A 15970-nucleotide genomic window follows, 5' to 3' on the forward strand; every position below is an offset into this window, starting at 1 on the left:
TGTCAGAAGCGGAATTGCATAATAAAAAGCAGTCATGAAATTCGAAGAACTAAAAGTGGAACAACTCAAGAGAGAATTGAGTAAGATGGAGTTACCGACAGCCGGTAATAAGGCAGAATTGCAAAAGAGGCTAATAGATGAATTCAAGCGGCGTGACATTGACATAGGTACATACGAATTCGAGTACAAAGAAGAAACTGAGATATGTACTCGCTCAACAACGAGCAACATGGACTTAAACACAATGTTTGCCGCTATGATGGAGAAATTTGCTGAAGTTCAAGAAACTTCTAAGGCTAACTACGAGAAACTTCTTACTGACAACGAGAAACTTCGAGCTGAGGTTAAAGCTGAAGTAAAGGAAACTTTTAAACACTTAGCTGAAATGGAAGCAAAATTTCAGGAAAGTTCAAGAGCCACAGAAGAAAAAATTCTGGAAGTGTCTGAGGTTATTAATAGCAGAGTAGATGGCATTGACAAAAAGGTGTCAGACTTAGAAACAAAGATGAATAATCTGCAATATCAAGAAGGAGCTGTACGAATCATTCCAGAAACCTCGAGTAGAATAAAAGCCCCTAGTTTTGATGGCACCACACCTTTTAATGTGTTCAAGTTCCAGTTTGAGACAGTTGCCATCAGAAACATGTGGAATAATGAAGAAAAATCTATAGAATTGATCTTAGCCTTAAAAGGAGGTGCTTCAGTAGTTCTTGAGAGCGTACCAGTGAGCAACAGAAATAATTATGACGACATAATGGAAGCACTACAACGCAAGTACGGTGGAGAACATAAAAAGAAATTATACCGAATGGAATTGCGTGGCAGAGTGCAGAAGGCCAATGAGACACTACAAGACTTTGCATTGGAAATCGAGCGATTGATACAGCTTACTTATCCAGGAGAACATCACCCGTTTTTGGATATTTTCAAGATAGAGGCATTTGTAAATGGCATACGTGATCCTGAGATAAAACATGCGGTTTGTGCCACACCAAAGCCATCATTCGCTGAAACTGTCTCATTTGCGCTGGCACAAGAAACGGCTAAAATAATTTCAAAGCCACAAATATTCAAGGTACGAAATGTCGAGGTTGTCGCTGAAAACGAAAGGAATATAGTCACTGAGATAAAAGAGGCAGATTTAGAGGCTTTAAATGAGAAACAAAATAAAGCCAAAATCAAATGCTATAACTGTGGAAAAACCGGACATATTCAGCGAAACTGCAAAGCACAAAGAAAACGTACCAGATCGGTCTCACCGCCAAGAAACAACCAACAGGTAAATCATCACTCATCACAAGAATCACCTTTAAATTAAAACGAGCTAGCACTGAGGGGCAAGAGCTAGCTCCCACATATGACGGCCCCACAATCTCCATATCAGTAATGCAGCAGAAAAGCACATTTTTACTATAGACACAGGAGCGTCGCAGTCTATTATTAGACCAGATTTAGTTAAGAAAACAATTGAACCACTATGCGGGGTAAGATTACGCACCGCCACTGGAGAGCCTGCCACTGTCTATGGTAAAGTAAATGCGAAAGTAAACATTGCCAACATAAGCGTAGATCATTTATTTATTGTTGCCGATATCGTGGATGAGGTAATCATTGGTGCAGACTTCATGATTATGCATGGCATTAAATTACATTTGGGACCAAATGTTATGATTTGGCGAAATGTTGAAATACCTCTTGATGTCGGATATCAAAGCAAGGCTGAGGTAAAAGAAAGCGTCATCGATGTTCGGCTAACGTATATAGATTCCACTGAAGATTGGTCTGAAGCGCAAAGGGATGACCCCTTACTGGCAAAGATAATATCGGCTAAAGAAGAAGGTAAAAGACCAGCCCGCAATGAAATATCTGCAGAAAGTCCATTAATGAAATCCTATTGGGCTCTATGGAATAGTCTATAAGTGTTAAATGGCTGCCTATACCGAATATGGGAAAGTGCAGACGGAAAAACGGTGACAAATCTAATTGTGGTACCTGCCTCTAAAATAAATGAAGTATTGAAAGAGTTCCATGACGGTCCAAGTGGTGGACATCTTGGTGTGACGAAAACCATAGAAAAGGTAAAACAACGGTTTTATTGGGTCGGTTGTCAACAATCGGTAGCCGATTGGATTTCAAATTGTCCACAATGCATAGCAGCCAAAGGTCCAGTAAGAAAAAGTCGTGGACGACTTCAGCAGTACAACTCAGGTGCGCCATTTGAGAGGATTGCAATGGATGTAGCGGGCCCTTTCCCTGTTAGTGATGCCGGAAACCGTTATGTTCTAGTGGTTATGGATTATTTCAGCAAATGGCCAGAGGTGTATGCCATTCCCAACCAGGAAGCTAAAACAGTCGTAGGTGTGTTTGTGAACAACTGGATATGTCGTTATGGTGTACCATTGGAGTTACATTCGGACCAGGGCAGAAATTTTGAATCCGCTGTGTTCAAAGAAATGTGCGATTTATACGGAATAAGAAAAACAAGAACAACTCCACTGCATCCTCAATCAGATGGCATGGTCGAAAGATTCAATCGCACACTGGAGGAATATTTGAGAAAAGTGGTTAGTGCACATCAGAAGGACTGGGATGAACACATACCAAAATTTCTGCTGGCCTACCGAACAGCCGTTCACGACTCCACCTCTCGAACACCTGCAAAAATTATTTTCGGAACAGAACTCAAGCTGCCTGGTGATTTAGAATTTGGTATAAAGCCGTCATCAAAAAGTAAGGATGATGAAAACTTTTCCCAAGAGCAAGATGACCTTAATGAACTTCATGAATTCGTGCGGAGACGAATAAAAATGACTAGTGATAAAATGAAGGCCAGATACGATCGAGCAGTAAATTCTGAAGGATTTACCGAAGGCCAGCTAGTACTACTGTATAGCCCACAACGTAAAAAAGGTTTATCCCCTAAACTGCAAACTCACTGGGAAGGACCGTATGTGGTGATTAAGAAATTAAACGACGTAGTCTACCGAATACAGAAATATAAGAGCCCGAGAAGCAAAATGAAGGTTGTACACCTAGAACGACTAGCTGCCTATGGGAAAGGTGAATCTGTGCCTATTCGGGACGAACAGGCTTAAGCGGGGGACAGTGTTACGAAATTGAATTTGCATTTAAACTAAACGGTTTTTAACGGCCAGTTCCCGAAATTTCTTAGCGACTAACATTTGGGTGGCATCACTAAGCGTTGAAGAGGTGTGTGTCTCCACTAAACATTGACTTACATCAGTAGAAGTATCTAGATGATGGAGCCAGAATAAACTGGAAATATAAAGGTGATGCCCATGTATAAATAGCGGTGGCAATCACCAAATGAGTCAGTCTGTAATAAATCGTCATTGAGTAAAGTTAATAAAGTCAAGTGTGCTTTCGTGTGTTAAAGATAAAAAGACAGCCTTACAGTCTACTATATAAGTTGTGTTATAAAAGTATTTGTGTATAAAACTGTGTAAATAAAGAGTTGTTGTAGTTTTTAACAAATTGACGCTTTTATTTGCAATAAGAAGAATCCAGTTTATTTCAAAAGGAAATAAACGAACGTTTTAAAAGGTAAAACGTAACAATATCTTATATGGGCAATTTCGTGTCGAGTGACCCAAGTCAAAAAATAATTTATGTATAAAACAGTAGTATTAATTTCAATATAATGATTCCAGACCTAAATGCGCAAATAGTTTTAAAAATATTGAAAGTTAAGATTTAACTCAAATAAATCTAAATATGTTAAAAATGCAATGTTCATCAAATGAAAGCCGAAATGTACAACTTGAAAAAGTCTTTAAATGCTTATACCTCCTAAACGAATTAAGAGAGAGTCGAAATTTAATATAAAAAAATTTTTAATTAAACATATTAGACTTTTTTAAACATAATGGAAATGGAAGCCGTTTAGAGTTGTTAACATATTCCTAAAATAGTATTTTAATATGACAACTTACTTTTTAATTTTATTTATATAATCCTTCCTTATACTTTTTGGTATATATTTAATACACTTCGCCAATTGAGAAAACCTTCTTAAATGTTTATTAACAGTTGATTTTTAACACAACACTGTCATATTGTTTTTTATTACTTAAGATTCACAATATTTTAATTACACTATTTTTCTATGAACATTAAATTCAATAACTCATTTAAGTTTTACGATGAATAATTAAAACTGAACATGACTGAACAAAACACAAAACATCACTGAACTTAGCAAAATTTCTGCATTATTTATTTTTATTTTTTTTTTCACGCTAAAAAATGGAGTATTTATATTTTTTTGTTTTTGTACTCTTCTTACTATCATCCGGAAGTAACCTAAAAGTATACTTCCAGACGGCGAAAACTAGAAATCAATGTATTTTGTTTTTGTAAAATGTGTGCTCTCGTCTGACAATTGTACAGAAGTGACTACAATCCACACTTCCAGATGAATAAAATACAACATTAATGTGAACACTCTTCAAACTGTCTTCCAGAAGTGACATAAACGTACAAATCAAGAAGATACAAATTAGGAAACAATGTATTTTGTTATTGTAAAATGTGTGTTCTCACCCAACTCTCTTACAGAAGTCACTAAAACGTATACTTCCAGATGAAAAAAATTCAACAGACATGGTTTTTTGTTTAAGCAAAATGGATGCACTCTTCTAACTATCATCCGGAAGTAACTTAAAAGTATATTTCTAGAAGACGAAAATTCGAAATCAATGTATTTTGTTTTTGTAAAATGTGCGTTCTCGTCTGACAATCGTCCAGAAGTGTTTCTGACGTGGCGTCTGGGGTGATGCGCAATAGTTTTCTCTTTTAAATGTTTGAAGGGCATTTTGAAATATTTTTCATCACTTAACATTATGTTTTATAATTTTTTTGCACAATTTAAACACATTTAATAGCCCGAAAATAATATATTTTTTACAAACGAAAAAAAAATATTTTTTATTTTTTGACATTGAATTTTTGTTGGTTGAAATTAAAACTAAAAAAAAACAATGTTGTAAATTTTCGTATGGTAAACGAAAAAGATATTTCAAATAAATAATTTATTTTTTCAATATTATAGATTAAAAAACAAATAGACGTGTTTATAAAATGTTTGTAAATAAAATATGTGGAAAATATCTTAAGAAACCTTTCAAAGTATAAATTGAAATGTAATATTTTTTTTCAATATTTTTCAATACGATTTTTTGCAACTATGTTGACTTGAGAATTCTACTAATACATTCTTAGAGTTAGGTACCGGATGACAGTAGACTTAGGTACTTTTGACAGCAGTTTCATTTCTTATTTATTCTTTGGTTTTCTGTTTTTAAGTTTTTCATGAATGATGCAAATGGAAATTTTGTCATTCTGTAAAAATGTTTCAATAGACGTATATTTTTTTTGTTTTTCTTTATATTTTTATTAATTTGTGTGAAAACTTGTTTTGAGGAAGAAAAGTCAATTGGTGGCTTTGAACATCTTCACTGTGCGATGAAATGGAAACATAGTCTAAAATATCTAAGAAACGCTTAATTTAAAAAAATTTCAGAGAATCCATGAATCAGAATGCTAAGGCAAACGACTTGAAAGAGAGAATTGAAGTGGAAACTTTATGTTCTCTATCGTGGAAAGTTCTAGGTAATTCTATACCCCAGATCTCCATTGGTAAAACAAAAGAACTATTTAAAAATTGTCAATGTTGCCATCGTCAGTTGGTTTGTCAACCAATCAAAACATGCAAACAATTGATTCATATCCTAGCCTAAAATCGACATGTTTATTAAATGAATCAGCAAATTTGAAAAGGAAGATAAAAACTCTCTCTTAATTGCAAAATTATCAAATACGTATCGGGCAGTTTATATTCCTCGAAATCCGCAATCTTCTCAACAAGAACCCCCTTTGTCACAGTTTAAACAGTGCCATGTTTTTCCGCTTTTTCTAAAAGACTTTTTGTTTCGGCGAAAATGGACTTCGGGAAAAAGGTACGAAATCAATGTATTTTGTTTTTGTAAAATGTGCGTTCTCGTCTGACAATCGTCCAGAAGTGTTTCTGACGTGGCGTCTGGGGTGATGCGCAATAGTTTTCTCTTTTAAATGTTTGAAGGGCATTTTGAAATATTTTTCATCACTTAACATTATGTTTTATAATTTTTTTGCACAATTTAAACACATTTAATAGCCCGAAAATAATATATTTTTTACAAACGAAAAAAAAATATTTTTTATTTTTTGACATTGAATTTTTGTTGGTTGAAATTAAAACTAAAAAAAAACAATGTTGTAAATTTTCGTATGGTAAACGAAAAAGATATTTCAAATAAATAATTTATTTTTTCAATATTATAGATTAAAAAACAAATAGACGTGTTTATAAAATGTTTGTAAATAAAATATGTGGAAAATATCTTAAGAAACCTTTCAAAGTATAAATTGAAATGTAATATTTTTTTTCAATATTTTTCAATACGATTTTTTGCAACTATGTTGACTTGAGAATTCTACTAATACATTCTTAGAGTTAGGTACCGGATGACAGTAGACTTAGGTACTTTTGACAGCAGTTTCATTTCTTATTTATTCTTTGGTTTTCTGTTTTTAAGTTTTTCATGAATGATGCAAATGGAAATTTTGTCATTCTGTAAAAATGTTTCAATAGACGTATATTTTTTTTGTTTTTCTTTATATTTTTATTAATTTGTGTGAAAACTTGTTTTGAGGAAGAAAAGTCAATTGGTGGCTTTGAACATCTTCACTGTGCGATGAAATGGAAACATAGTCTAAAATATCTAAGAAACGCTTAATTTAAAAAAATTTCAGAGAATCCATGAATCAGAATGCTAAGGCAAACGACTTGAAAGAGAGAATTGAAGTGGAAACTTTATGTTCTCTATCGTGGAAAGTTCTAGGTAATTCTATACCCCAGATCTCCATTGGTAAAACAAAAGAACTATTTAAAAATTGTCAATGTTGCCATCGTCAGTTGGTTTGTCAACCAATCAAAACATGCAAACAATTGATTCATATCCTAGCCTAAAATCGACATGTTTATTAAATGAATCAGCAAATTTGAAAAGGAAGATAAAAACTCTCTCTTAATTGCAAAATTATCAAATACGTATCGGGCAGTTTATATTCCTCGAAATCCGCAATCTTCTCAACAAGAACCCCCTTTGTCACAGTTTAAACAGTGCCATGTTTTTCCGCTTTTTCTAAAAGACTTTTTGTTTCGGCGAAAATGGACTTCGGGAAAAAGGTACGTGAAGAAATAATTAAAAATTTTTATAAAAATCTAATATGGCCTTTCATGAAAATAGCAAAAGATTTATCGCCACGCAATTTCAAAAGACATTAAACAATGTAAGACTTGACTATAAAATTAAAACGGTGTAGTAGGTGTTTATAATGTAAAATAAGTCGAACAATTGTTTTGAAGAGTACCAAAGTCTTCCATTAGCATGGTAGACCGTAAAGGTAAAATCTTTGTTTTTTTTTGTGCAGAGTCATGGCTAATGCTGATTAGAAGTCGTATAAAGTTCAGAATGGTCCAGATTAATTAGGTAAACAACATAGAAGCAAAAAAACAAAAAAAAAAATGAACCAAAGAAATAAATTAAAATTTTATAAAAAAATACACTTGTTTTGGATGGTTGATGAGACGTATGTACTGCGAGACTTTTTACAACTTCCAGATCATGTCACTATGGGAAAAAGGCTCTTAAGTGATATTTAAACAATAATGACAATTTTATACCAGGAGAGTCAAATGCACAAAACATGCCAGTAATATCGGTTCACGACGTATAAAAGTATTAAGTCAAAATTTCAGTCTACCTCAAAAAAAATATACGGTTTTTTCCTAATTCTTGAGAAGTTTTTTTCGGAAACTACCAAAGATATTTCGATGAATTTTGTCACACGTTATTTTTTTTCTGCCAGGGATCAAGTATGTTGTTATAAATATGATATGAAAAGAAATCATACTACCAACGTAGATCTGTATCGGTCCACTTACGAAAATCACTTAAACGCACATATTTCATTGATAAATTAAGCAAATATGTCTTGGGTATATATGAATCGCTCTACGAAATTTTTTTTCGAATAGGCCCGTAATTTGTCATAGCTCCCATATAAAGTCCTCTTCCAAAAATCTTTTAAACGTATATATTTCATTGAATTATAAATCTAAAGGGATAAAATTCGACTTGAATATGTTTTGTGTACATATAAATAATTTTAAGGAATTGTTTATTTCATAATTGGTAATAGCTCCCATATAATTGGTAATAGCTCCCATATAAAGTCCACTTCCGAAAATTACTTATGGTCACAACTCCCATATAAGGATCATTTCCGAAAATTACTTAAACGCACATCGACAATCAAAGTTATCGGGATAAAATTCAACATTAATGTGTATTTTGTATAAATAAATCATTGTACGCGATCGGTCTATAATTTGTCTTAGCTTTCATATAAGGTTCGCTTCTGAAAATCACTTAATACCACATACATAATTCATTATTTAAGGGCCCTTCAGACGATCACACTTTACGTACGATAAATCTAATGAAAAGTAAAATGAAATTGCATCCGTATGACAAAAAAGAGAATAAAAGTCGTTTGATTTATATTTTTCGTGTTTTACAAGATTGTTATAAAACAATAACAAAGTAAGATGGAAACAGCTGTTTCACTTTTTTTTGTATGTGCCCAGCGGTAAATGAAACAAAGTACTTAGATAATATTCGATGACATCAGTATGACGTTCTAAGCGAGCAATCTAAGTACTTAGAGTGCAATGTATGCGTAATCCAACATATCATGCACTTTAATTATAACATAGATTACGATTTAAGCAGAGAGTTAGCTGCCTTTTTCATTTTGTTTTTTGTTTTTATTTCTTAAAAAAAACCTAAAGTACCGTTTTATTTTTCTTTTGTATACTACATGAAAAGAAGAATCTTTTTGTATCAGTTTAAAGTTGATCTTTTGTAAGTGAAGTTGTGTTTTGTTAAAAAAGTTATTTTATTGTAAAAATTTAAAATAATTGTAGTGATCTAAACGGCAGAAATGGATTTAAAAATTGGTGTAAATTTATTTCATACATTCTAGTTTTAATACTGATAATTTCCTCCTGATTGTTTACAGGATCTGTAAAGGAAGATGGCCGAAAGTTTCAAAAGAAAATTAAGATTAATTTCATTTATCTTCGTTAAAATTGTTTAATTATATTTTTATTGAATTAACTATAATACATGTTTATTATTTGATAATCATTTTTAAATAAACTTACATAATTTTAAAATAAATATAAAAAAATATATATTTTTTCTATAACAAAAAGGGAAGACAAATGCAAATAGGATTGTAATCTACATACATTACATTACTATTTGCAAGCGTTTATAGGCGTCTCATTAACTTCGCTTAGAACTCCACACATTATGTAAGTGAAATTTTAATTTGTCCTAATGATATTGTGGCTTACATTCTAAGCAAGAGCACATCGATGTGGCAGCCTAGGACACTTTTATGTTAAATCTAAGTAGAAGAATAAGTGAAAGCATCACCACTGACTGCCACGAAATATCACTTAGATAAGCGAGTACATAATGTATATTTTTACCGCTGGGTGTTTACTGATGTAATGCTACTTGCTTGTTTTTTGAATCATTTAAAAAAAATGAAGAGAGCCATACAACTGTCAAATTTTCCATCCGTTCTCTCCATGTGTGATGGTTTCGTTACATATTGCGTTTAAACGATCCCATCCGTTCTCTTCTACCCAAAAATTTTGACAGATCATATTACTTGTGTGCTCGTGTGAAGCGGGCTTAAATGATTAAATCCAGATAAAACAAGTAAGAGTGTTATATTCGGCTGTGCCGAATCTTGTATACCCACCATCAAATCATTGCCAAAAAGGAATGCTTCCTTATAAATAAACTTTGATATTTAAGAATCGATGCTTTTGTTATTATCAAAACAATTTTCTCATTTATTACATCTATGTATAGGGAAATTTTTGTCGAATTTTGTCGCTGTCCTTGTATTTTTAAGGTATCAAAAAGCGTTAAAGTTATTTTCTGAAGGGACGTTTGGTCATTTATGTACCGATCCTCGTCAAATTTTCTATAACGATTTTAGTTTAGGCTAGTAATGAGCGTTAAAGCCATTTTCCGAAGGGGACCGTATATGGGGGTAGGATAAATTATGGACCGATCGTTATAAAATTTTACAAAGCGATTTAGGTTTCTATAGAAAAGTTTATGTCGAATTTCATCGCTATAGATGCTTCTTTTAGACAATTATGAACCTTAAAGCCATTTTCTGAAGGGGACCTTATATGGGGGGTAGGGTCAATCATGGACTGATCCTTATAAAATTTTACAATGATATTAAAGTTTCTATAAAATATGTTCGTGTCGAATTTCTTATTTTAGACCATTCTGAGCGTTAAAGTATTTTTCTGAAGGGGACTTTATATGGGGAGTAGGGTCAATTATGAACCGATTCATATACAATTTTACAAAGCGATTTAGGTTCCTATAAAATATGTTCATCTCGAATTTCATCGCTATAGATGCTTCTTTTGGACATTTATGAGCGTTAAAGTCATTTTCTGAAGGGGACCTTATATGGGGGGTAGGGTCAATTATGGACCGATCCTTATAAGTTATGAGCGTTAATGTCATTTTCTAAGGGGGACCTTATATGGGGGATAGGGTCAATTATGGACCGATCCTTATAAAATTTTACAATGATATTAAGGTTCCTAAAAAATATGTTTATGTCGAATTTCATCGCTATAGCTGCTTTTTTTAGTCAGTTGTGAGCGTTAATGACATTTTCTGAGCGGGACCTTATATGGGGGATAGGGTCAATTATGGGCCTATCCTTATAAAATTTTGCAAAGAGATTTATGTTCCAATAAAACATGTTTGTGCCGAATTTCACCGCTATTGATGCTTTTCTTAGCCAGTTATGGACGATAAAGTCATTTTCTGAAGGGGACTTTAAATGGGGGAAAGGGTCAATTATGGACCGATCCTTATAAAATTTTACAATGATATTAAGATTCCTAAAAAATATGTTTATGTCGAATTTCATCGCTATAGCTGCTTCTTGTAGTCAGTTATGAGCGTTAATGTCATTTTCTGAAGAGGACCTTATATGGGGGCTAGGCGAAATCGTGGACCGATATTGCCCATTTTCAATACCAAACAAACTGCATCAATATAAAATATTTGTGCAAAATTTCAGCTCGCTAGCTGCTTCCGTTTGGACTCTAACGTGTTTTCAACAGACGGACAGACAGACGGACATGGCTAGATCGTCTTAGAATTTAATAAGGATCCAGAATATATATATTTTTATGGGTCTTAGATGAATATTTCGATGTGTTACAAACGGAATGACAAAAACAATATACCCCCCATCTTTTTTGATGGTGGGTATAATTAGACATGAGTATGTTCTGTGTATAAATATGTAAATCATTTTGCTAAAATGTTTTCGAATTAGCCTATTATTGGTGATAGCTCCGATATAAGGTCATCAACATTTTTTCAAAAATCACTTAAACGAATTTTTGCCATTAAAAATATGGACGTCGAAGTGAAAATCGACAAATTGTTTGGTATCTTCAAGATCGACCCTTAATAAGTCAAAGCATCCGTACAAGGACCACATCCGAAAATCACTTAAATTTTTAATTTTTTATGAATTTCCAATATTAATGCGAAGAATATAAAATGAAATTATAACTTTAAAATAAAAACTATTCCAATCGGCATGTGGGGCAGACCTGATAAATAAAAAACACTTTTAAATTATTGATACAATTTTTCATTTATATAATTTTTTTTTTGTTATTCCTTTATTAAAAAATAAGCAAAACTACGTTTATAACAAGATGATTTTCATTTTCTTCTCATGCTTAATTAATTAGTTTTTGTTGTTATTTATTTTCTTTTTTTTTAATTTTTTATTTAATCTCTTGTTTACCAAAAAACCAAAAATAAAATATGTTTGTTTTTTTACTTTTCTGTTTTTGTTATTATTTTTCGATTACAAGTGTTTTATGAGTATTTTTTGTTTTATTTCATATTGTTTTTATTATTATTTTTTAATATTTATATGTAGGTCATGTTCATTGATGCTTTTTTGTTTGTTATTTTCAAAAAAATGGGATACAATTACATACATAACATTTTTCATTTATTTAATTATTTATTTATAACTTCTTTTTTATTCTCATTTATTTCATTGTTTTTGACTGCAGTTTATTTGTTAATTGATTTCTTTCGTTTTTAATTTCTCTTTGACTAAAGTATCAAATGGTTTGTTTGTTTGTTTGTTTGTTTGTTGGTTGGTTGTTAGTTAGACTACTCTCTTACTATGGCTGGATAGGATTTGGATACTCACGGTACCTATACAATACAATTATTCCAAAAAAGAAAATCCTTAAAAAGAAATTTGTATGTTTCTCTTAATTATTCTTAATATGCAAACGAGTATGTATGTACGTATGTACGTGTGTTTGTTTGTGTTTTTTTTAAGGGGGAAGGAAGTGAGATTGATTGATCATCAATGCTTGACGAAATGTTTGTGTTTGTTTTCATTTTCGCTAAATGTTTTTGTATGTATAACAGTAAGTCCTTGTTGTTGTAGTTTGGTGTTGACTGTTAGTTACATAATTTATTTTGCTGTAATTGAAGTGATTTTTAACTTTATTTGATTATTTAAAAAAACAAATTTTTAAATTATTTGATTTTATAAAAAATTTTTTACAAATACCATATTATGCTTTTATTAATTTCTAAAAATGTTTAGAAAATTACAAAACTTATATTGTGGAGGGGGGAGAGGGAGAAGAAATGTCTGTTTTAGTTAATGTAACGGAAAAAAGGTGTTTGCTTGTGTATGTATATTTAAATTTTTTTTGCTTAAATTTTCCTTTCGAAATTTGTTATTCAGTACTGTTTTATTTCATTTTATCTATGTATTGTATTTATTTATTAATTAATTTATTTTTATTTAGTAGTTTTTATTTGTTCTTATTTCTCGTTTTTTTTGTCTTTATTATAATCTATAGTTTTTTGCTTGTTTGTTCTAAATATGTTTGGATTTTGTTTTTCTTTTAATTCAATGGTTGCCATTTTTTAGTTTATGTATTTTAAATTCTTGAATTTCCAGTTATATTTCATTTTAAAGTTTCTTTATTGATTTTATTTAATTTTACACAGATACAAATTTAACGGTATTATTGTTTTATTCATTTCATACTTAATACAATTTAAATTTTCTTTTAAAGTTTCCAATTAAATTTTATTGTTTTCAGTTTTTGTTCTTTTTTTAATTTTAACTAATTTTTCATTACAATTAAATTTCCAATTTCTTAATATCGTTACTAATTATTTGTTTTTTTTTTTTTTTTTTTGTTATTTTCATTATGATTTAAAAAAAATGTGTTGTTTTTTTTGGTTTTCATTTAATTTTTTTTGTTTTTGTCCAAAGATTTGTTCAATGCAATTATTTTTTTTTTATTTGGGTTTTTTAAAAATTTATGTATTTCTTTTGTTTATTAAATATTAATTAATGTAATGAGGAATAAAAACTATCACGCACTAGAATTATCATTGGATCGGGATGTGGATGGACCGGCCCCAATATCATCGCCTAAGACGAATGTGGGACTCTGGCGGGACGTAGACGCAACAGGTTGATAGTGATAACCCTCACGATAACGTTGATTCGGTTTACGGGTTGTTTGAGTATGACCCAGTGTTGGTCTTTGATTATTTAATTCATTGGGTCTTTTGGCTGAAAAAGAAAAATTTGAATTGATTAATTATTGATTTTATTAAAGTATACAATAAACATTAAATTGCACAGGACAACAAAACTTAAAACAAAAACAACCCTACACCAGTTATACAAAAAATGTGGTTTAGTGTTCATAATAAAGCATTTAAGATGAATTGTACCTTGTCTGAGATATACTATATATAAAATTGGGGATATTTAAGTCAAATTTTGAAGGAGTCTAGGGTCAGATGAAGGCCTATAATTATAATATTCATGAGGGTCATCAAGGCTAGTATAGAACTTGGTTTTGCAGCATTTTGTCGAGATATTAAACAAAACTATGGTAAAATAATTCACCGATGTTAACCATTTTCAATAGGCTTCGTCTCTAGTACTATAGAAGATCATATGCCAAATTTAATTGAATTATCTTCAAAATTGCTTGTAGTTTGATTACAAGGTTTACAAGCCCTATTCGGGAGTTCTGTTGTATGGGGGCTAGGTGAAATAATGGGCCGATTAGGGTTCTATAAATCGACTTTCGAATAATCGAACAATCGACTTTTTGTCGAAAAAAGTCGAAAAGTCGAAGTCGACTATTTTGTTCCAAAAAAGTCGATAACTCGACTATCGTCTATGAAAAAAGTCGAAAAGTCGACTTTGTAAATAAAAGTCGAAAAGTCGGAAAGTCGAAAAAAGTCGAAAAAAGTCGATAAGTCGAAAAAAGTCGATAAGTCGAAAAAAGTCGAAGAAAGTCGAAAAAAGTCGAAAAGTCGAAAATAGTCGAAAATTTTAAAAAAGTGGAAAAGAGGTCAAAAACTCTAAAATAGTCGGAAAAACTCGAAAAAAGTATAAAATAGTCGAAATAAGTCGAAAAAAAGTCGAAATAAGTCGAAAATAGTCAAAAAGTCGTAAAAAATCGAAAAGTCGAAAAGTCGGAAAAAGTCGAAAAGTTGAAAAAAGTCGGAAAAAGTCGAAAAAAGTCGAAAAGTCGAAAAAAGTCGAAAAGTCGAAAAAAGTCGAAAAGTCGAAAAAAGTCGGAAAAAGTCGAAAAGTCGAAAAAAGTCGAAAAGTCGGAAAAAGTCGAAAAGTCGGAAAAAGTCGAAAAGTCGGAAAAAGTCGAAAAGTCGAAAAGTCGACCATTTATAAAGTACTAAAAGTCGAAAAGTCTAAAAGTCGACTTTTAAATAAATGAAAAAGGTCGAAAAGTCGAAAAATCGACTTTTCATAAAATGGAAAAAGTCGAAAGGTCGAAAAGTCGACTTTTAACTAAATGCAAAAAGTCGAAAAGTCGAAAAGTCGACTTTTTGTTTCAACTATAGAACCCTAGGGCCGATCATAACCATTTTCAATAGGCGTCGTCCCAAATTTTATTGAATTATCTTCAAATTTTCTAAATCGAGTCAAAAAATGATTCTAAGCCGATTGGTATACTTTATATGTATAGGACCAGTATTATTGTGCGTTACAAACATCAACACAAACCCAGTATACCCTAAACTAACTACGCTTAATCCAAATATAAGAAATTCTCAATCACATCAGATTTTTGAGATATGTCCTAAAATTTTAAAACTCCCTGTTTATGGCTATACTTGAGACGTTATAACAGCGCGAAGACACCTTTATTTATATAAACTGGCATAAATGGACTATCTATATCGAAATCACTGGCGAATTCAATGAATAATTTCACTTACAAGCCAAACAGTGGAATAGTCTTTGAATCGTAATATATTCGATGGTGTTATGTTATCGAACGCAAGTCTGATAAGGATTTCAAAAATCACTTTTATCTTCAGTGCGAACTATTAAAATCAAATCACTTCAATGTTTACCAATTCAGAATCTTGTCAATGAAACGCAAAAGATTCTATCATCTAAACAACACAAAGACTCCAAGGGCATCATGCTGGTTTTGTGGCGATCTTCAATACGTCGGAAATTGTTTATATTCGATACACACATGGTCCAAGTGTAAGAAAATGGCTCACATAGATTGTTACTGTTCTGCCTCCCTTCAATGTGATATATCTCTGACGTTAACGAACGCAATGTTATGGGTATTGATAGCATTAAATTTATGGGATACACCCATTATATTTTTGTTTCCTCAGATAAGTTTTGAGAACGACACGGGAATATTGAAAACCTCTTTCAA

The 15970-nt window shown here is 31.6% G+C and overlaps 1 protein-coding gene across 4 annotated transcripts in view; it reads right to left on the bottom strand.

Moving 5' to 3' along the window:
- Nucleotides 1-12341: 12341 nt before the first annotated feature.
- Nucleotides 12342-15970, bottom strand: part of LOC119616077 — a 37892-nt gene continuing 34263 nt past the window's right edge. For 3 of the 4 annotated variants that reach the window (XM_037972231.1, XM_037972232.1, XM_037972230.1), the window contains one exon: nucleotides 13622-13824. In XM_037972231.1, the coding sequence (XP_037828159.1) occupies nucleotides 13622-13824 (203 nt within the window). Of the gene's footprint in view, nucleotides 13825-15970 lie in introns of all 4 variants that reach the window. The other variant, XM_037972229.1, reaches the window with a different exon arrangement.

Source organism: Lucilia sericata, unplaced genomic scaffold (genome assembly GCF_015586225.1).
Source record: "Lucilia sericata isolate MDLA Ls3-8-SP2 unplaced genomic scaffold, ASM1558622v1 Contig000056F_arrow, whole genome shotgun sequence".
In the NCBI taxonomy this organism is placed as follows: Eukaryota; Metazoa; Arthropoda; class Insecta; order Diptera; family Calliphoridae; genus Lucilia; species Lucilia sericata.